We start from the raw sequence: 23247 nt of genomic DNA, 5'->3' as shown, positions 1-23247 counted from the left end.
ATATATAAAATAATAATAATAATAATAATAATAATAATAATAATAATAATAATGAGGCAACAGAAAACATCAAAACAAATAGGTGGACAACGGAAAACCGCCAAGACCTGGAAAAATCAGGAATCAAAGTAGCTGACATCGCTGACCAAACCTGCTACAGAACGAAAATCAGCAAGTGGGAAGTATTCAGAGAGAAACTACAAGAAAAAAACAGGAGCTAAGTGGACAGAAGAACGAAGAACCATGATGAGAGAAAAATTGAAGGCTGCCTAGCAAAGAAGGAAATTCACAACTTCTAAGTGAGCTTTGCGTGATCAGTTTTCTGGTCTTTTTCGCGTCTAATAATAATAATAATAATAATAATAATAATAATAATAATAATAATAATAAAAAGTCTCTGGTAAGAAACAAATTCAAGTATGATTCCAGTGTATGGGCACACACATCATATCCCATCTCTAAAAGTGGACTGATCACTACTCCAACAACACTCCCTCTTCTTTTTGATCAGCCAGGTGATGCCACACCTTTACTTACGCATCCCGCTGAAGGAATAAAGCACATAGGCTGACACCAAACAGGAAGTCGGCCTCCCCAATATGTATACCTGCATCATCTGCGATGTCAACCTGGCTTACTCCGACAAAGACATCCTCGCCGAACTCCGCCCGACCGGCGCCCGTAGCGCCGTTAGACTCTACAACGGCCCTGTACCTTCACTGGATGTACTTCTCTACTTCCCCTCTTTAGATGACTGCTACAACAGCCTAGATAATGAAGCGTGTATCCACTGACGCCTGCACCGCGTGGAACATACTCCACCAAATATTCTCGCCCTGCTGTTCGAAAACACATCTGCTATGCCTGCAACAGCCGCACCACAACAGCATTCGTCCTCTTCCTGCATCTCCCCAGTCTCCACCACCTCCGCTCATGCCTCCCCCACCGTTCCTATTACCACTACAGTCACATCTCATCCTTCCCCTGCTTATGACATTTCCCCTCCCTACCCCCCCCCCCCCCCCCCCCCGATCAACAGGAAGAATCTCCTCTGCCGCCTATCGAAGAAACTGCCTCCGCCGCTCCAGCAGACACAGCGCGCCCGCCATCGCCACCACTGCCGCCCAACCAGAATAATGTCTACAGCTGAGTTGCTTGTGGAGTGGATCGCAATTTACCAGCAGATGTCATCGCCCAAGAACTCTGCCAGGCAGGATTCCCAGTGCAGAGAACATTCAGGATACATAACGCTGATGGATCAACATATTTAGTACGCCTCCACCTGCCGACGCCCAATGCCTCATCGCTCACGGGATATATCTCTACGGCCGCCACCACCGGGTAGAACCATCCCGCTCTCCTCCCCAAACTATTACCCAACCTAACTCACCCCGCTTCCCCCTCCACGTCGCCGACCTGCCCCCCCCCCCTCCCCTCTTAAACTACCTAGTCCACATATCCGTTTTCCAGCAGCCCCACCCAACTTTCCACCACCACCACCACCTCCATCTGACCTTCTCCGCCTCCAAATCACTTCTCTGGTGAACTTCTCATCCATATTCCACATCCTCCCACTTCACCTACCCCCCTTACAACCTAGTCTAAATCTTTGCATCTCTGCCCGTAGCTTTGTTATAAACACACATGTATTTAAACCTATGTATCTATGTATGTATGTCTTAATAAAGCACTGACTAACTGCAATTCCCTTAGCCAAGAGGCCAATTCTCCCACATCTCCCCTTCATAAACACATCGCTGCTTACCCATCTCATTCTTTCACTTCTTCCAACCCCGTCTAATCTTCTGGGCAGAGAGAAGGTGTCACCTTCTAGACGCCACACCCCTCCCCGAAGGGGGACGACTGCTGAAGCCTGTCACACTCCTCAGGGGCAATGATTAACGACTGATAGACGAAATGAAATGATAGTGGAGAGTGTTGCTGGAATGAAAGATGACAGGGAAAATCGGCAGTGTTGTGCGCGAGCGATGTCTGGATTAGCGTGGAATCGCATGCGAACACTAAATTCCGCGGGACGTAACAAACCCGTCTCGCTCTCCACAGCAACCGAGTGATTATGAACGAGCAGTAGAACACTAGAAGTTCAAACTACTGTCATGTCTTCTTCGTGATAACACTAAAATGGTTCTTCATTTTTGCAGTTAATGTTTACCTGTCTAATATTATTGTTAATGGCCTGAGGGGAATAAGTTGAAATTTTATCATATTCATTTTCTACGTAGTATTCCCCGCCCAGTTACTCATTCCTGCCAACCAGCTAACGAAAATTTCTGGGGAGAATACTGAACTAGGTAAACAACTGAAAGGTAGAAGCACCTGTTTTTCACAAAGCACAAAATTGTGACATTTTTGCAAAATTTTACAAATTTAAGCAAAATCATGAAATAATTGACAAAATAATGTGGAATCACTCTTTGATCCAAAAAGTATAACGAAAGGTGATTTGCAAAATGATGAAGCTTCATCGAATAAAGCAAATTCCAATCCAACAAGAACTTTCAACACGAGAATACAGGATTTAGGGAAATAGATGGTTCTTCATGTAGAGCAGGTAAAGATATTGATTTGATTGCCATTCTTCTTTCTCTGAAATCAGAATATGGGCATTTTAGGAAAGCTGCACTGAAAGCTTTATGGAACCCACTCAGTAAAGTTGACAGTGAGAGGTCATTTTCAAAGTATTGTAATATAATGTCCGAAAGGAGAACAGCTCTTTGTAGCGAGTCCTTCGGATCCCCTTCCTGACGTCAACCTCATCAGAGGAGTTAATGAGATGAAATGAATGAAAGACGTATCTGTACGACTAAATGTCAGGTAATATTTTAATACCGTAAGTTCTTACTGTTGTTCATAACACTCGTACTGTTCCTGCTTTCCACCATACCTGAAATATAGCAAAAGCTTAGTAATGCTCACACAGTGGAATGGTACACAAGAACAGAATAGGGGGCTGGTGAGTATGAAGTGAGACCAGTCTTTGTAGCGAGTCCCTCGGATCCCCTTCCTGACACCTACCATATTAGAGGAGTTAATGAGACGAAATGAATGATATGATATAGGATAGTACGAAGGGAGATGGCAAAATCCGGTGCTGACACATAGCCTACTCGTGTCATTCAATAGCACCAAGGCTTTATGTTGCCATCCGACTGAGTTATTAGAGTTAGAAACAGTTGTGGAAGTAAGGAGAAACTGAAGGAACTTACTAGAAAATTGAATCTAGAAAAGAAGTCAGCTAAGGTTAACAAGATGGCAAGCATAATTGGCAGTCATACAAATTTTAGTGAAAAATCGAAGAGTATGTATAGGTACTTTAAGGCAGAAACAGGTTCCATGAAGGACATTCCAGGAATCATTAATGAACAAAGTAAGTGTGTATGTGAGGGTCTACAGAAGGCAGAAGTATTCAGTCAGCAGAATGTAAAGATTGTTTGTTACAAGGATAATGTCCAGGAAAGGCAGGTGACTAATACTAATGAAGTATTGAAATTTACCTACAATAACAAGGACATTTATAATAATAAGATACAAAAGTTGAAAACTAGAAAAGCAGTTGGAATTGATAAGATTTCTGGGGATATACCAAAGACAAAGGGTTGAGGTATAGTACCATATCTGAAGCACTTACTTGATTACTGTTTGCATGAAGGAACTATGCCAAATGAATGGAGAGTTGCTATAGTAGTCCCTGCGTATAACAGAAAGGGTGATAAACATAGAGCTGAAAGTTATAGTCCAGTCAGTTTGACATGTGTTGCATGTAAGCTTTGGGAAAGCATTTTTTCTGATTATATTACACATGTCTGTAAAATTAATAACTGGTTCGATAGAAGGCTATATTTCTAGAAAATAAGAACTCAGAGAATTCAGAGTTGGTGAAGCATTATCTGATCCTGTAATCATTGAGAGGGGAATTCCTCAAGGCAGTATTATTGGATCTTTATGTTTTCTTATATATAAATGATATGAGTAAAGAACTGGAATCAGAGATAGGGCTTTTTGTAGATGATGTTATACTGTATAGAGTAATAAGCTCACCAGACAAAATATTAGTCACCCTAGTGTACACCCACAGTTGGATAGTTAAGCCTGTACAGATGCTGCAGTGAATGAGTCCCGTGCTCAACCGCACATGCACTGCCTCTACTTGAACATAAGGCAGTAGCAATCAGTAAGACACTGATGTTTCATGCAGACAGTGTACGTCAACATTGGCAGATGAAAAGATGTGCGAGTGTGGCAAAAAGGGGCAATTGTGTTTGGCCGTGCCCATGGCCATACGGTGCATGAAATTGCTGAATTTGTTGGTGTTTTGCAGTGGACTATTCAACGTGTCTACAAGCAGTGGTGTACTACACGTGGTCATGAAACGCGACGTCAGAACTGTAGTCGGAAAAATATCCCAATTGAGAGGGACCGGAGATGCATTTCACAGCTTGTGAATCAAAATCGCTTCCAAACCCAGCCAGTGAATGAAGGTCCATCTCAACTTTTTTTTTAATTTGCTTTACATCGCACCCACACAGATAGGTGTTATGGCGACAATGGGACAGGAAAGGCATAGGAATGGGAAGGAAGCGGCCGTGGCCTTAATTAAGGTACAGCCCCAGCATTTGCCTGGTGTGAAAATGGGAAACCACGGAAAACCATCTTCAGGGCTGCTGACAGTGGGGTTTGAACCCACTATCTCCCGGATGCAAGCTCACAGCTGCACGCTCCTTACATCTCAACCTTTTAGCAAGAGAACATTGCAAAGGGAACTGCATACAATTAACATTTCAAGTCGGTCACCTTGCAGGAAGCCAATGCTCACAGGCACATAAAGCCTGTCTTTAATGGGCTAAAAATCATCGAATGTGGGCAGTAGCTGACTGGCGGAACATAACGTGGTCTGGTGAATCACGTTTTTGTCTGTACTCCAATGACGTACATCGTCAAGTGCAATGAAGGCCAAATGGATCATTTCATCCTGTATGTGTGCAAGGTCAGGTTCAAGCCGGAGGTGAGTCTGAAGTTTTGGCGGTGTTTTGCATATCATGGATTGGGCGCGCTCACTGAGGTGACAATGAACATGAAACAGCATGTTTATTTAAACATTCTAGATGATCAGGTGTTGCCTTTCAGTGAACATTAGAGTTCATAGCATGAGGAGTAAGCTATTGATACGCCGATTTTTCAAGGTGACAACAGCAAAGTTCATCAAGCTGGACGCATGTGACTGGTTTTATGAACACTCCCCCACCCTATTACATCTCTACTGGCCTGAAAAATCACCTGATTTGAACCCCACTGAAAATCTGTGGGGCATGTTGGAACAGCGGGTAAAACGCAGACATCAGCATCCCCGAAATTTGGTGGAACTGCGCAATGAAATCCTCAGCGAGTGGCTTAACCTGGATGCGACATACCTGCACAACCTTGTGGACTCACTTCCTAACCGAATCCAGGCGGTTATCAAGTCCAGAGGCAGAGTTACATGGTGTTAAATGATGCTTGTAAGATTTTTCCAGGGGTGATTAATTTTTTTTGTCCGGTGAGCTTAAATAAGTTACAAGACAGTGAGGAACTGAAAAAGAGACCTCTACAAAGTTGTGAGATGGATAGCAGGCAACGGTGTGATAAACGGGATTAGTGAGGTTCACTAATAGGAAAAATCCTCTCAGTTTTAATTACTGCATTGATGGGGTGAAAGTTCCTAATGGGGATCACTGGAAGTTCCTAGATATTCAGGAAAGATCTTCATTGGGGTAATCACATAAACAAGATTGCAAATGAAGGATACATTGTTATGAGGGTATTTAGGGATTGTAATAAGGATGTAAAGGAGAGAGCATGCAAGCCTATGGTAAGACCCCAACTAGTATAGTGAGAGATATGGTCAGCAATATCCAATTTAATGAACCTTTTAATTCTTTTAATTTACGAAGTGGATCGAGTATTAAGTCCAACCTATGAAAATGAAGTTGCTATTTATTAATTTTTTTACATTTTATGGCCTTCATTGGACCACTCTAGCTAACTTTATACAAATAATTTTTCAGATTCCTGTCAGCCCAGTACTTCTTAATTCTCTCGGATCATATCTTTCTTTCTTTCTTTCTTTATCAGAAATCACCCTTCCAATTAATTATCTGTTTGTTGATTCTGGTTTGCAATCTGGTTTGCTTGTCTGCGAGTTTCCTGATTTTGTCAGTTTTGTTCCTTAGGTCTTCCACTGTAATTTGTAGTTCATCAATATCTTCCTTGATTTCTGTAATCCACTTGATGTTGCACTTACTACTCCATAATTTTTCTATTATTCTCCTGATGATCCTGTTCTCTGGTGTCCTGATGTCCAAAAAATGAAATGTGTTTCTTCCTGATTGTGCTCATTACTGCTTCTATTACCTTGTAGACTGTTTCATTAGAACTAACTAAGCTTTCATTCCTCCCCTGAGGGGGGGAGGCAGGCCACCTAGTAGGGAACACCTACTCTCTGGCCAAGTTTCATTAGAAGCTACTCTCCAGTGTCCATCTTTTGGTATGATTTGTTGATGCATGTTCTAATGATATCTCTCTCTCTCTCTCTCTCATATTTTTTCTATCTGTGCAATGTTAGTTGTTTTGAAGATGGTTTCACTTGCGTATGTTACTTCTGGTTGAGTGACTGTTTTGTAGTGTTTTAATTTTGTTACTATTGACAGGCCCTTTTTGTTGAAGGTATTCTTGGGGACATATTGTGCTCTGATCAATTTATTTATTCTGTTAGGCCATGTTAGCTTTTCATTGAGGTTATATGTTATGATTTCTCCCAGATTTGATTTCTTGGTTTCCTATGGCAATTCTGTTTATGATTGGTGGGTCAGTTAACGTAAGTACCGTCTTTTCAAAAGATATTCCGAGACCAATTTCCTGTGCTACTTCCTGTAGTGATTTAACTTGTTGTCTGGTTTCCTGAATATTGTTGGACAAGAGAGCAAGCTCATCAGCAAATCCTAGGCAATTTAAACATTTTGTCTTTGGGTCTTCCAATTTGGGTGTTCTTTGGGTTAATCTTATACCTTTCCCTCATTATATATTCCAAGGCACAGCTGAACAGCAGTGGTGACAAGCAATCTCCTTGTCTTAAACCTGTTTTTATGATGAATGGCTCAGAGAATTCCCGTCTGAACTTTACTTTTGATTTAGCATTGGTTACAGTAAGTTCTATTAATTTGATTAATTTTGGATGGAGCCCAAAATTTCTTAAGATTTCCAGCATTGAAGGTCTATGGACATAGTCGTAAGCTTTTATAATGTCCACAAAGATTATTGCAAGAGGTTTGTTTTGTTTCTTGTAATATGTTATGGCTAATTTTAAAGTGATGATTTGTTATGCACAGCTTCTCCAAGGTCTGAAGCCTCTTTGGTATTCACCTAATTCCTCTAGTTGCTCTCTTTGATCCTCCTGTATAGGGTTCTGGAGAAAATCTTGTATGTGCAGTCTAAGAGAGGGATGTGTCTGTAATTATCTGGATTGCTTTTATCTTCTTCTTTGTGGAGTGGATGGATTATGGCTGTGGTCCAATGTTCGGGGAACTTTTCTGTTATCCAGATTTTTGTTAAGGCCACGTGTAAGGATGTTCAAACTGTTGACACATTTCCACATTTCTGCAAAAACTTGGTCTTCTCCGCATGCCTTATAATTTTTCAACTCTCTGAATGCTGCTTACACCTCTTGGATTGTTGGGGGGTTTATGAGTTCAGGTGGGGTTTGTATTAATTGCTAAAAGTTCCTAGGGTTCTTCACAATTCAAAAGTTTAATGAATGCTTTTGCCATATTTTTGGCATTTTCCTTATCATTATGTGTCATTTTTCCATGCTCACTTTTCAGCATTAATGTGGGAGGGGCAAATTTTTGTAGCCGTCTTCCAAACATTTTGTAAAAGTCTCAGGAATTGGTTTTGTGGTAATTTTCATCTACTGAGCTGATTAGATCTTTCTGTGATTGTCTCTTGGTTTGCCTGATAATTTGTGGAGAACTGTGTGAGGTTGGTTGCACTTTCTTCTGTTTCGTGTGTTTGAAATTTTAACCATGCCTGGTGTCTTTCTCCATGAATTTTGTCACATTGTGAGGTCCATCAGGCATGTCTTTTATGTGGGTTTAATGGGGCTAAATTTTCAGCTTGTTGCCTGAGAACTGCAACCAGTTCTTCTAAGTCATCAGTCAGTTTTATGTTTTGTGTCACCTCTATATTTCTTCTAATTAACTGGTGTGGATCAAAGTTCCTGTTTCGTTTATTGTGCTTTCGTTTCTTTTTTAGTGGCATGAGGTTTATTTTGATGATGATGCTTGTTGTTTAAAGGGGCCTAACATCAAGGTCACCGGCCCCTAATGGTACGAAATGAAATAACAAAAAGTTCAAATTCATCCACTGACGAAAATAAAATAAAAAATGTCATGAAGAATGAATGAATGGTCATGAACCCAACAACAACAACAACAACAAAAAAACAAGAAACAGTGGATCAGGCTCAAAAAAAGATCGTATAAATAGTATTACTGACCAAGGGACCACTTATAAAGCACAATGATGCTTGATGTCTAAAGGGGTGCAAAATCCATGTCTAAGGCCCCACAGAATAGTACATGTCGCGAGTAAAGTAGAACCATGGTATTTGTCATGTTGGGGTACTAATCAAAAGTAGCAAAGACTCACGGTGTTCCACACATGATGGTACACTACTCTCAAGTATTGTACTTCGTACAGGGAACGCAGACCTATGGCGTTTCTCACACAATGGCACCATTCACAGCCAACGCAAAACCGATGAGGCTCCTCACCTAGGTGTACTAATCACGGGCGCCGCTATTCCCGTGGTGTTCCTCACAAAGTGGGCACCAATCACAGGCAACGCAGACCGACAGTGTCGCTCATATAGCGGTACAACACACAGGCTACACCCAGACCCGCGGTGTTGCTCACGTGGGTACCACGCATGGGTACTGGAAACCCCCATGCCAGCCTCTTTACTGCTACTAATCACAAACCTATTTCATACCTAATTTAGTGGTACTACTCGCAAGTACAGGCAACCCATGGTGTTCCCCGCATGATGGTACGAATCAAAAGTAGTTTCATGGTTCTAATTCAATCATCCCTTGGTCGCCCCTTTTAGTCGCCTCTCACAACAGGCAGGGGATAACGTGAGTGTATTATTCGTCTTCGTCCCCCACACACAGAGGGTAAAGAGAGAGAAAAAAGAAGACAGAAGGGATCCGTCACTTTGAAAAATGAAGTAACGAACGAAGAAAGGCAAGGGCCACAAAGGGCGTGAAAATGAGACTCCCTAGGCCTCGAATGCTCTAATACTGTCGGGGTCAGAAAAGAACAAGAGTTGACCAAGGGAGGTTGGATAGGATAGACGAAAGTGAGGAGCCTGGCACAAGTGAGTGGAAGCAATGCCAAGACTCAGCTAAGGGCCCCGTGGTCGCCAATCCACACTCCCAAGTTGACAGCCCCTTGGGCCCCTATTAGTCGCCCCTTACGACAGGCAGGGGATACCGCGGGTGTGTTCTACGTGTGCATCCCCCACCCCCAGGGGGTTGTGTGTTTGGTCCGCGAGAGGTATTTTATTTCCCTCAAGTCCAGCGGCAAGCCGGTTAGGAACCCCTATCCGCTACCTGGGACGCGCGACGTGGGAGTATCACCTCTACCCCTGCTACGCCAGCGTAGCAGGTTCGTGGAGCTTTATTTTGATTTTGACTATTTACTGATCTGAACCTGTATCTACACCTCTTAATACTTTAACATCACAGATTTCTCTGTGGAAGGATTTGTCCATAAATACATGATCCAGCTACCATTCCCCTTTTCTCCAATCAGGATGTTCCCAAGTTTTAAGTTTGTTTGGCCTCCTTTTGAAGTATGTGGACTTTGGGATCAGTTTGTGTTCTCTGCAGAGTTCCAACAAGTCTTTGACCATTCTTATTTGTATGTTTATGTGGAGCCCATTTCCCAATGATATATCGGTATTTCTTTTCTCTTCCGAGTTGGGAATTGAAGTCCCCTAACGGGATCTTAACGTTGTTAATATTTACTTGGTTTACTGTTTGGTCAAGGAGATCCCAAAACTTTTCCACTTCTTTCCTAGTCTTTGTTAGAAAATTCTTTTCATTAGTAGGGGCATTTATGATGGTATAAATTTTGTTGGATTCTTTCAAACTCAAAGTTGCAATTTTAGGTGATATGGCTTAAAAATCGATTATCGAATCCATTATTTTCAAACTAATATATATAATATATGCTAATATAATAGGAAATTTAAAGAATAGTAGTAGTGAAAAGACTTGTTGCTACATCAATACAATTAAGAAACTGGAATTTCATTAATTCCTTACATAACTAAATTAATTAATAAAATCTATAAAGTCCTTAAAATAGCTAGGGAGAAGATAAAACTAAATTTAATAATTACAGGCCTATCTCTATCATTCCTATTCTGCTAAAAATTTTGGAGCATATAATTAAAGATCCATCCATTATCTAAAGGCTAAGCCTTGTCACTTCAGCCACATCCCACAGTCTTCAGCAGTCCTTTTCATCGTGACATAGGAAGCAAAACCCAGCTGAGTGAATATGTTCCTAAGGTATGAGACACATGGTCTTCCTCTCGACTTCTTCCCTAGGACCTTTCCTTCAAAGAAAGGTGTCATGTCGTAGGACGCGTCCAAGAAATTTAGCTTCCCTGTGCTCTATTGAATAAATTAGGGTCTGTTTCTCATCAACTTCATTCAAGATTTGGATATTAATCTTATATTCTGTCCAACTCGTCCCTGTTAGTCTTCTCCAGAACCACATTTCAGCAGCTTCTAGTGTTGACGCTCCAAACAAAGGTTTTAACATATTTCTTTTATTAATACGGATTTTCACAAAATTCAAGCACTTTCAATGCTGCCGTTGTCGAAGATATTGTTATTAAATCACAAGAAACTTTGGATTTAGATCAGTTAGCATTGGACATATTTATACATATTAATAAAGTTTTTGATATGGTTGATTGTGGTGTTTTAATTAATACATTGGAAGCAGCTGGCATAAAGGGTGTTGCGCTAGACTGGTTTGTAGGCTATCTTACAGATAAGGTACACTTTGTGAATTGCATGAATACCAGTAGTAATTATCAAACTATCTCGGTCGGTGTCCCACAGGGCTCAGTGTGAGGACTGTTACTTTTTCTTATTTTTATTAACAATATTGGTAACTTACATCTTAGGGATAGATTATCACTTTTTGCGGATGACACCAATATATTCTATACCAGTGATAACTTTCCAGAACTTGAATATAATATGCAGCAAGATGCATATATAATTGAAATATGGTACTGTAAAAATTAATCTGACAAAAACAAATTTTTATTTCGTAAGCCTAAAAATGATTATTTTATAGATTTACAACTGACATCTTTTGGACAATTTGTACCTAGAGTAAAAAATCCTAAATTTCTAGTGTGCAATAAACATGTTGAATTTATTTGTGACAAACTGATCCCAGATATTGGCATTTTAAACAGACTGAAATATCAAGTTTCTCATGGTTTATTGAAAAGTATTTTCCAAGCACTAATTAACAGCCATATTACTAATATGATCCATGTATGGGTCATTAAGAACATTAATCTTATGATTGATTGTATTGAATAGGTGGAAAATAACACACAAAAATTTTACACATTTAAAAGTACTTTCAATACAGATTAAAAAATGAATATGATCCACGTCCTTCCAGGCGAACCAAATTTAGGTGAGTACGATCAAAATACTAGGATGTACTGAGATCCAAATTTGAATTTTAAAATTTTTCAAAAATTGCATGAACAAATTTAATTTATTTGCTCGGAAATATGAACTATTTTCGTTATGTTAATATAATGAGTGAAGAGAGGGATCACTTAGCTACAAGAAAATATAAACTACAATGAGATATCTTGAAAAGTGAGGATAGGATATGCTTTTATCTTCGGTGCTGCATAATAGGCATTTTCTCTCTGGCATTCTTAGCAACCACGGCAGTAAGGGAGCCGGCACTAAGAAGGTTAATACGGAAAGAACATTAATCTTATGATTGATTGTATTGAATAGGTGGAAAATAACACACAATAAAAATTTTACACATTTAAAAGTACTTTCAATACAGATTAAAAAATGAACTTTACAACTTGCAATAAGTGGTATGTTCCAAGCTGTCAATGGAGAGATGATGTGGAATTATATTAGTAGATGAATAAGTTTGAATGGTGCTTTTAAAATTAGGAAAGATGAAAATTTGAAGATAAATCTGGAATTCAAGAGAACAAATTGGGGCAAATATTACAGTAGTTTATACTTTTGGTTGTGGCATCATGCACAACTATTAACCCAGCTCAAGGAAGATAGGGTCACCTTCCCTATTCTTCACTTGAGTAATTCTTGTCTGGCGCATCCACACTGCAGGGGTGGGCATCTTCCACATCAGTAGGCCAGTGTGAAAGGATGGCTAAGTTCAGGCAGGGACCCAGTTACACGGGATTTAACGTGGAACCCATCCAAGGATTACGGGCGAAGACCATAACAGCATCTGTGGTAGAGAAGGAGATCTTCGGAAGGGTAGAGATGGCGCATGAGGCAACCTATCCTCCCTGGGGATAATTAGAAGAGGAAACCACTGCCTTGAGGCAAAGAGGGATCTTCAAAGGCTAAGGGAGTAAAACCTGAAGGAAAATCCTCAGATGCGTTAGGCTTAGCAGGCCAGCAGAAGAGTAATATTTGTTATTGCTTTCAATGAAAGAACGAGCCTCAGATTGAAAATACCTAATGTGGACAACACTTCGTGTACCCCTGGAACAAAAGACGGCTCTTTACAGCCTGAAGATAATCTAAGGAATGCAAGAATAAACATCGATAAAAGACAAAAAACTAGAAACCAATGAAAAGTTGAGAGTGGGAACATTAAATGTAATAACTTCGACAGAAAAGGGTGATGAGGTTGTAGACATGATGGAAATGAAGAAGATCCATATCCCTGGAATGAGCAAGACCAAATGGAGGGGAAAGAACTCAATTTCTGACAGATAGATACAAATTATACTGGCATGGTCCCAATAAAGAGGCAAAGAATGAAGTGGGCTTTGTGTTTCACAAAGATATTGACCCTATTACAGATGTAAGCTTTATAAGTGAAAAGATAATTAAAGCCAGAGTGAACATGGGAAAGAATAGTTTCACTATACTCTAAGTGTATGCGCCTCAGCAAGGGTGCAGTGAGGATGAACAAGTGAAATTTCTTGAAGAACTGGAGGACCAAATAATAGAAGATAACTTAATGATAACTGGGTATTTGAATGCTCAGATTGATATTGATAGACATGGATGCGAGGAAGTGATGGGACCTTTTGGATATGGCAAAAGAAATGCTGGTAAAGAAATTCTAAATCTGTGTATAAGGAATAATCTTTTAATAAAGAATACTTTTCAAAAAACGAGATAGCCAAAAGATTACGAGATATGGGTGGGATGGCAAATCTAAGACAATTATCGAATATGTCTTGACAGACAAATTAACTGGTGAAAAAGTGAGGGACATGAAAGTCATACCAAGTGAATGTCTGGATGGTGACCACAGGTTACTATTGGCGGATCTAAATTATAAGATTAAAGGTGTGACTGCTGTACAAAGATGCCAAAAATTAAGGAATGGAAGTTGAATGAAGAAGAAAATAAGAAAAGTTTCCAAAATATAATAGCACAAAAATTGCCAAGAACTGAGACTGGTAGTGTGGATGAAGACTGTAACCTGTTTCCAAAATATAATAGCACAAAAATTGCCAAGAACTGAGAGTGGCAGTGTGGATAAAGAATGGTACCTGTTAAGAGCATCAATAGTCAGTAGTGCTGTGCAAATATGCAGCAAAACAATAGGAAAGGTAAAAGAGAAAGAAACCAGTTGGTGGAATGATAGAGTAAAAGATACAATTAAAGAACATAATATAGCAAAGAAGAACATGGAGGTTGAGAAGAGAAATCAGAACCAAGGGCTGGTACCAAAAGAAGAACACAAGGTGAAAACACTGGAGCAGGAATAGCCACAGAAGAAATGACATACAAAGAGAATAGTGAAAGAAGATAAGGAGAAGAGTTGCAAAATATTCACCCAAAAATAGAGGAAGATAGCAAAGGGAATCAAAAACTGTTATATGGGTTGTTGAAAAGTAAGAGATCTGATAGAGAAGATATATAAGCAATTGAAACAGAAAATGGGGATATTATCAGAGACATGGAAGACATCAGGGAAGAGATGAAAAATTATTTTGAAAGCTTACTGACTGGGGAAAACGAACAAGAGACACTGCAGTCATTGAAGTAGACGAAGAACAGCACCCAACTTCTTCGACAGAAACTGAAAATGCCCTAAAACAGATAAAAGGTGGGAAGGCGGCAAGAGTAAATGAGCTGACAGCAGATGTGATTAAAGGAACTGGAATCCATGGAATACAATGGTTACATCAGATACTGGGAGTGATATGGAAAGAGAATAAGGTACTGGATGGATGGTAAAAGGAAATTATAATACCGGTACGATTGTTTAAGAAAAAAAGAAGTGCACCAACTACCGAGGAATCGCACTACTATCACACTGCCTTAAGATAATGGAAAAGATCATACGAAAGAGATTGAGGAAAATCCTAGAACCCCAATTTGAGGAACAACAGCATGGATTTAGAAGTAATAGAGGAATGATAGAACTCATTTTTTCCTTCCGTCAGTTAATGTAGAAACATTGGGAGAAAGGAAATGACTTGATAGTAGTGTTCCTGGATTTGGAAAAGGCATATGACAGTGTACCAAGGGATAAAATATGGGAATGGTTGAGGAAACAATGTTCCTGATTCATTAATTTTAAAAGTTCAGATACTATGTAAGAGGTTGTGAGAGCAGTGTACAAGTGGGAGGTGGAAGAAAAAATGGTTTAAGACAAAGAAAGGAGTACAGCAAGGCATTTTGCTTTCCCCATTACTCTTCATTACACTTATGGATGCAATTATGAAAGAAATCAAGGAAGTAGAAAAAGAAGATCTCAATGCTTTGGTTTTGCTGATAATTCCATCTGGGGAGAGACTGAAATGGAAGTTCAGAGGAGACTGGATTACGGGAATACAAAATTTAAAGAATTCAAGTTAACTGTGAGTAACAGCAAGTCAGTGGCAATGAAGATGAGCAGGATGCCCACACCTTGTAACATCATGCTGGAGGGAGAGAAGGCTGAAAGTGTGAAAATTTTCAATTTTCTGGGTAGTGTCATATCGTGTGATGGAAGTGCAAAATTAGAAGTATTAAACCGAGTAGCAAAAGGATCCAGCTTCTTTCACCAAGTACGAAACCTAATGTGGAACAAGGGAGTCCGTGTAAGAGCTAAACAGATAATGTATAAAACCTATCTCCTACCAATCATGACGTATAGTCTGGAGACTTGTGTCATAAATAAGAGAGAAGTGAGTCAAATGCAAGCATGTGAAATAAAGTTCCTTAGGTCAGCTCTACAAAAAAAAAAACAGGAGAGACAGAGTCAAGAATGAATATGTAAGGAGAGACCTGCAGGTGAAGTTGACCATAGAGGAAAGGATAGGTGCTGCGAGACTGAAGTGGTTAGATCATGTGAAGCAAATGCACCCAACTCGAACTCCACGCCAGTATCTCGAGATGGAGGTGCCCGGAAGAAGACCTATAGGACGGCCTAGAAAGAGATGGACAGACCAGGTTAATAATGGTCTCAAGAGGAGAGGAGTAACATGGGATGCAGTGGAGAGGGAAAAACTATACCAGGGCAGAATTCAGTGGAGGCATAACGTTCACAAAGTTATTACCCGGCTTGCTGGAAGGAAATTCTGATGATGATGATGATGATGAGGAGGAGGAGGAGGAGGAGGAGGAAGAAGAAGAGTTAGTGATTGTAATAATTTACTAAGGGAGATGTTCAATAAATTTCCAAATTCTTTTCAATTATTTAAGAAAAGACTAGGTAAATAACATAAGGAATCTGCCACCTGGGCAACTGCCTTAAATGCAGATCTGTAGTGACTGATTGATGAATTACCATCAATAATGTCAAATGCCCTCATTCCATATGAACACTACAGAGAGGTTTGGCATTGAATCCAGGCTTTTGACATGCAATCTAGTGATTAGAAATTGTATATCACCACCTCCCTTTCCCTGCTGGCCAATGTTCTAATGGTGGAATTTTTTTCCATGAACTGGATTCAAACCAGTTAACCACGGTGTCAGACAATATAGACTTGATGCCTTAATGATCTAAAGTATACCAGAATAATATTCCCTACCCTCAAATTTAAGATTTACCTGTGGTGCTTTAGGAGCTCCTCCAAACACACATGTGTTCCTAACAGATGAAGAAACTCCAAAATCTGTTGCCACCTGTTGAATTTGCTGTGCTAACTCTCTTGTTGGAGCAAGAATCAATACAATAGGGCCATCTCCACGACTAAGAGGTGGCTGATTGTTGATATGAACAATAGCTGGCAGAATGTACTGAAAAAAAAAACCAGCTCATCAAAGGTAAACTTGTCAAAAAGTAAACATGACAGAATACAAAATTAACACACATCATAAATAAATCAGCTAAGAAAAAATGATGTATAACAACATCTAAGCAGTAATAAAAAGTAGTGTTATCTTGTTTAAACTTACTGCAAGAGTCTTGCCAGATCCTGTCTGTGCTATTCCAACCATATCTTTTCCACTCAAAGCAATAGGCCAACCTTGTGACTGGATTGCTGTAGGAGAGGAAAATCCTTGTTTCCTAAGAACAAAGAGAAAAAGAGGAGGAATTTCCAGCTGTGTCAATATATTTAAATAACTTTTCTAATTCAAAATGATATAGCTCATTGTCCAAAATGCATTACTTAATTCTAAAATGAAAAGGAAATCAATAAAGTTCTATCTAAATGGAAACTAAATGTTAATATCGAGCATAAAAAATAGAGCAACCCAGATTAAAATCAAGTCGATCATTAAGAAACAACAGCAAATCAAACCCAGACACTTATTTAATAAGGTCTATCTCAATACAGAATCCAAACAATAATTACCATAAAAGAAAAGTAAATGGACAGTTAAATTCTTCTAATCAGTAAATTATATTAACCATCAGTGATGACAGTGCATTACTCTAAAGCAAGGGTTGGCAAACATTTTTTATAACGGCCACATATTAAATATTTTACACTCTGCAGGCCAAGAGGCAAACTCAAGGATTTTTTTATGTAGGTCTACTTAAATTAACAAGAAAAACAAGTTTTCACAAATTTACTGATACAAATGTAACTAGGTTTGAAACAGCTTTACTAATGAAATGAATTAAATTGCTTTTTTTTTTAGATAACATTTCACCAAATGGAGGTCATTGCAAATGTTCATCTGTTAATGCTGAACTGTATCGAGATTTTACGTGTTTCATATGTGAAAAAGTCTTTTCACAGAAGTAGGTACTACCAAATAAATATACAAAACCTCAAGCAAATGATATTAGTTCACCACATTCATCACTTGGAAGTTGCATATAGAACTGTGTTAGATTTTTCTCATGGAATTTACCTTTTAACATGTTATCACACTGCAGATTGTCTTATTCTAACTGCCCGTAAGGGTGTAGTGGCATTATGTAACTAGCCTCTTAACTACCTGTCTCCATGAGTCTGTTCTGGTCATGGTGAATTCTAGATTAATCACTTCCAATTGAAGGTTAGGTGGAAGTTCCTCAATTGTACAGTCAAAAAGATCTATAATATGATTATGTCCTCTGCACTTTTATCAAGATCAAAAAAAACTTTGCAGAAACTTTTGTCTGAACTCAGGAAATTTATCACCTGCAAATTTGTGTGGGAATGCAGATTTCACTTCCTTTTAATTTTTAATAATAATCATGTTATTTGCTTTACGTCCCACTAACTACTTTTACGGCCTTCAGAGACGCCGAGGTGCCGGAATTTAGTCCTGCAGGAGTTCTTTTACGTGCCAGTAAATCTACTGACACGAGGCTGTCGTATTTGAGCACCTTCAAATACCACCGGACTGAGCCAGGATCGAACCTGCCAAGTTGGGGTTAGAAGGCCAGCGCCTTAGCCGTCTGAGCCACTCATCCCGGCCTTTTAATTTTTGACAGCATGTACAATGCAGGAAGCAGTCTGACAGGATTTGTGACTCAATCAAGGTCAGTTATCAGAATGACTATAGTGCAGCACAAGTGTCACATATTAGCACCATTTTGCCTTGTAGTCTCAAGCTGAATCCATTGAGAAATCCTATGAAATCAGCAGCAAAAGCTCTAATTATCAAAGCCACTCAGTGTTTGATAATAGTGGTTGAGGGTGGTTTTTCTCATTGAGAAAAATTCCAATCTCTGCTCTGAGTTAAAAAAAATATCAATGAAACTTAACCACTGCTGAGTCACTGACCTACTGTATGGTACATTAAGTCAGGATATTTAGCTTCACTTCTGATAGAAAATCATGGAGTTATTAATGTTGGCTTTATGCCCCACTAAGTACTTTTACAGTTTTCAGAGATGCTGAGGTGCTGAAATTTAGTCCCACAGGAATTCTTTTACATGCCAATAAATCTACCAACACAAGGCTGATGTATTTGAGCACCTTCAAATATCAGTGGACTGGGCCAGGATCGAACCTGCCAAGTTGGGGTCAGAAGACCAGTGCCTCAACCATCTGAGCCCCTCAGCCTGGCAATCACAGAATTAACAATGTAATAGTCCACATGAAAGATTGAGTTCACCATAGTCATAACTGGTCCAAAACCACACAATAGCTTCAGAAATTTCTCACAAACTACCTGATGAATAATACAATGAATAATTAACCTAATTGTCACTAAAGCTGATAAAGACAACACAGCTGTAATCATGGATAAAACTGAATATATTAACAAAACTGAGCAATTTTTCACAGATAAATTCAAAATTGTCAAGAAGGATCCCACTAACTCAATCCAAAAGAAACTTAAATACTCAAAAATTCCCAATTCTTGTTAACACAACATACTCAAAAATTCCCAATTCTTGTTAACACAACAAGAAACCTACAAACTGCAAGAGCACTTCCCAAAATACATAAAACAGATGTACCCATAAACATATTTTTAACTTCAGAAGTAGTCCCACTTATAAAACTTCAATTTATTCATAAAGTTTTAAGCAGACATTATTTCTTTGCAGCTAAGACTTCAGTCAAAAATTCAACTGACTTTTGTAACAAGAAACTACATATTGCACCATCCTTCGGGGGAACATCTTTCTTGCGCCACGACGGGCGACCCATCAATTACACTGGCTGTTTCCCCTCTTCCGACTACATCACATATTGGAATCAACTGAATGGATTATGCATTAAAAATGATGCTAAGTATCGGCACCTAGGTTTATCTCCATTAATCAGTCAATAGTAAATTCAATACGCCTACATAATTTCCGATCAAGGTACATATCTCCATTCCGTGTTTCACTGTAAGCGTCAAAATATTCTCCGATTTGCTACACAATACCTCTCAGGGGTAACTAATGTGCATCAATAAAGTATATTTTTTACACGAGATCGACTGGGAATCCGCATATCTTTTCGTATACTTTACCAGGAATTCTATCCTTCCTTAAATATCAATAAAATTCATCACTCAAACTCATTCAACCAAAAATAATCCTGCAAGAATTCAATGTAAGCTGATCTGCTATAATAATAAAATAAATTGCAATAATAACAATTTAATGCCCGGTTTCTGGAATGGTGAGATATCTTTCCGATAGCTATTGCTTTGTTACAGCTGTCGACTCGATAGATCTTCGCTGCGTTGCACATCGGAATAAGAGCTAACTTATCGAACTGTCAACTATTGGCCCATTGATCAAGTTCCATAAATACACACTAGATGCCACCCCTCGTACTGCTTTGTTTTTTTGCATTAGATTTGTTCCCTAGATTGCCAGGCGCATGCGCACAAGTAATGCATCGTATTTGAGCTTTCTGTGCAGCTCCTACTATCCCCTCTTTGCCATGCAGCGAGAAATTGGTATTCGACTAGTTCTTCCAGACGTTGGTGACAGTTTCGTAGTGTTTAAGGACTGTCAGAAGAATTTGACATTGTTTGAGGATATCTAATGAAATATGCACACCAGTAGCACGTGTCACGCGCGATCCTGTTTGCACTGAGCCTTATAAGTATACCGTACCGGTATCTCTTCCCTGTTATTCCAAAATATGAACATTGTTTGACCACAGTGTAACGATATATATCGGGTAATTAACATAATTATATAACCTGTTAGTTCCTTGTAATGTGATATTGTTAATTAAAAACAATCCCACGATAAAAGTACCGGTATATGCTCACTGTCAATGCAAGTAGGCCTGCAGTAGGCCTACTAGGATAAATGTGTAATTATCTGTTATACTCAGTTATTGGTACCAGTGCTTTTATGGACACGAATGCAGTCACAGATACAAATATGAGTCTTAAAGGGTATTGTAATTAATACTCGATCAACAGGGTACAATGGAAAATTATTTGTCACAGGATGCAAATTGTCGCCTGTAACCTCTACCAAACCTATGCCAGTATATTTGTTCAGTTTCAATCTGCCTTTGAATTCATTTTCACTATACTTCATTAGAACATCAGACCGACGATGATATAATCGTGGTCGTTCTACAATGTTGACCATTTCTACAATATCTTCATCGAAAGAAGATGAGATAGCCATAGAATATTTCAACAAACACATAACACAATGTTAGTTGCTGTTACCGAAGTACTGCGCACGCATCACCAGGTTAACAAATAGATATCTCCTGGTCAGGGCCCTCTAAGTTAGCAAGCGATTTATCGAACCGATAGATGTATCTTACGTTCGTGCAACGCCAAAACACAAGTTAACCATTCGATACCCCTATTGGTTCGATATCTCACGTTCCAGAAACCGGGCATTTATTTAATGAAGCTGAGCTTTCAGCCAAATTGGATTGGCCTTCATGAGGGCATGTTAAGTTCTGCTTCCGACAGTGAACAAAGAAATTCAAAGAAATGTGGAAGTCATGACCGTACTATCCACGGCCTACCCCACTACTTCGACTCAACGATCGCCGTGCTGTAATTCACCGCCCTATGTCGACAGTTTTGTGAGTTCGTCCCGCTGTTCCATGGTGGTGTTATGCATGTATTTCTGCAGTACAGGTCCCCATGTATTAGATACCTTGAAGCCGTCTTCCCTGTTGATGTTATTTGGGGTGCAGCTCTATCTCTATGGCTTCTCTTACCAGTCGAGCATAGAGGTGTTTTACAGGCGCGATGACCTTCACCTGGTCAAAGAGGATTTGATGGTCTGTACTGTAGAAATGTTCTGCTATGGCAGACTGGCTTATGGCATTCTCCGTGGAGGATGAAAGAGCGACATTCTTTACCGACCTAATGTGTTCTTTCACCCTGGTGCTGACAAGCCTTTTCATCATGCCAATATATGAGCAACCACAACCACATTGAACTTCATACACGCCTATTGTTTCAAGATGCTTTTTCTTTGAACGGTCGAAACAGGGATTTGAGCTTCTGGTCTGTGGTGAAAACTGGAATTATACTGTGCTTCCTAGGAATGCGCCCTATTCTGTCAGTTATACCTGCCACGTAAGGAAGGAATACTTTCTTCTTTTTACTGTAGTCCTGGTTGGTACTATCCCTGTTAGGATCCTTGATCTTCACAGCTCATACTATGTCCTTAACAGGGATAGTACCAACCAGGACTACAGTAAAAAGAAGAAAGTATTCGTTCCTTACGTGGCAGGTATAAGTGAGAATAGGGCGCATTCTTAGGAAGCACAATATAATTCCAGTTTTCGGCACAGACCGGAAGCTCAAATCCCCATTTCGACCGTTCAAAGAACAACCACATCTTGTAACACTGGGCGTGTATGAAGTTCCATGTGGTTGTGGTTGCTCATATATTGGCATGACGAAAAGGCTTGTCAGCACCAGGGTGAAAGAACACATTAGATCAGTAAAGAATGTCGCTCTTTCATCCTCCACGGAGAATGCCATAAGCCAGTCCACCATAGCAGAACATTTCTACATTTCAGACCATGAAATCCTCTTTGACCAGGTGAAGGTCATTGCGCCTGTAAAACACTTCTATGCTCGACTGGTAAGAGAAGCCATAGAAATAGAGCTGCACCCCAAATAACATCAACAGGGAAGACGGCTTCAAGGTATCTAATACATGGAGACCTGTACTGCAGAAATACATGCATAACACCACCATGGAACAGCGGGACGAACTCACAAAACTGTCGACATAGGGCGGTGAATTACAGCACGGCGATCGTTGAGTCGAAGTAGTGGGGTAGGCCGTGGATAGTACGGTCATGACTTCCACATGTCTTTGAATTTTTTTGCTCACTGTCGGAAGCAGAACTTAACATGCCCTCATGAAGGCCAATCCAATTTGGCTGAAAGCTCAGCTTCATTAAATAAATATAGTGGCTTTAATCCAATATTCATTTATTTATTTACGTTAAACTACATATTAGTTTGCAACCCCGTTTTTCCATTTATTCTTTTGACATCACTAACATGTATTCTAACATACCAGTGACCAAAACTAATCATCTTATTGAGAAAAATCTTAATCATAGTAAGCTGGGTAAAATGGAAATCAACTACTTCATGATTCTCCTTAAATTTGTTCTATAAAATACAGTCAAACCTCCGTAGAATGATTACCGATACTACGATAAACCTGGGTACAGCGATCATTTTATATGGTCCTGACAGGTTTCCTACATTTACTACAGTTGAAGCTGCCCTAACAGACACCCTTATTCAGCGGACACCTCCCTATATGGACAATTTTCCTCAGAACCGATTTTATTTTACATAAGACAAGTGTTAAATTGGCCTCATTTAAGCAGAAACCTCAAACTCCGGACAGTGGACATCACCATTTGTCCCGTCCACTCCACTTAAGCGGACACTTTACACGTTGCAGGACAATTTATTACGCTGGACCACATGTCATTCTCTCTTTTAAAACCATTCTTCAGACATAAGGAAATCCTTTTGATTGTTTGTACTATTTCATTGATGGTTATGAATTTCATGTTTTTGGTCCGTATTGAACAATATATAAGTAATAATAATAATAACTTAAATGTTT

The 23247-nt window shown here is 39.5% G+C and overlaps 1 protein-coding gene across 1 annotated transcript in view; it reads right to left on the bottom strand.

Moving 5' to 3' along the window:
* LOC136878881 (uncharacterized) overlaps window positions 1–23247 on the bottom strand; it is a 309809-nt gene that overhangs the window by 177338 nt on the left and 109224 nt on the right. Inside the window, exons 4-5 of the mRNA XM_067152445.2 lie at window positions 16728–16839; window positions 16380–16568 (exon numbers count right to left, since the gene is read on the bottom strand). Of these exons, the coding sequence (XP_067008546.1) occupies window positions 16380–16568; window positions 16728–16839 (301 nt within the window). The remainder of the gene's footprint in view (window positions 1–16379; window positions 16569–16727; window positions 16840–23247) is intronic.

This window comes from Anabrus simplex, chromosome 8 (assembly GCF_040414725.1).
Source record: "Anabrus simplex isolate iqAnaSimp1 chromosome 8, ASM4041472v1, whole genome shotgun sequence".
NCBI lineage: Eukaryota > Metazoa > Arthropoda > Insecta > Orthoptera > Tettigoniidae > Anabrus > Anabrus simplex.
This window is presented reverse-complemented; position numbering and strand designations above follow the sequence as displayed.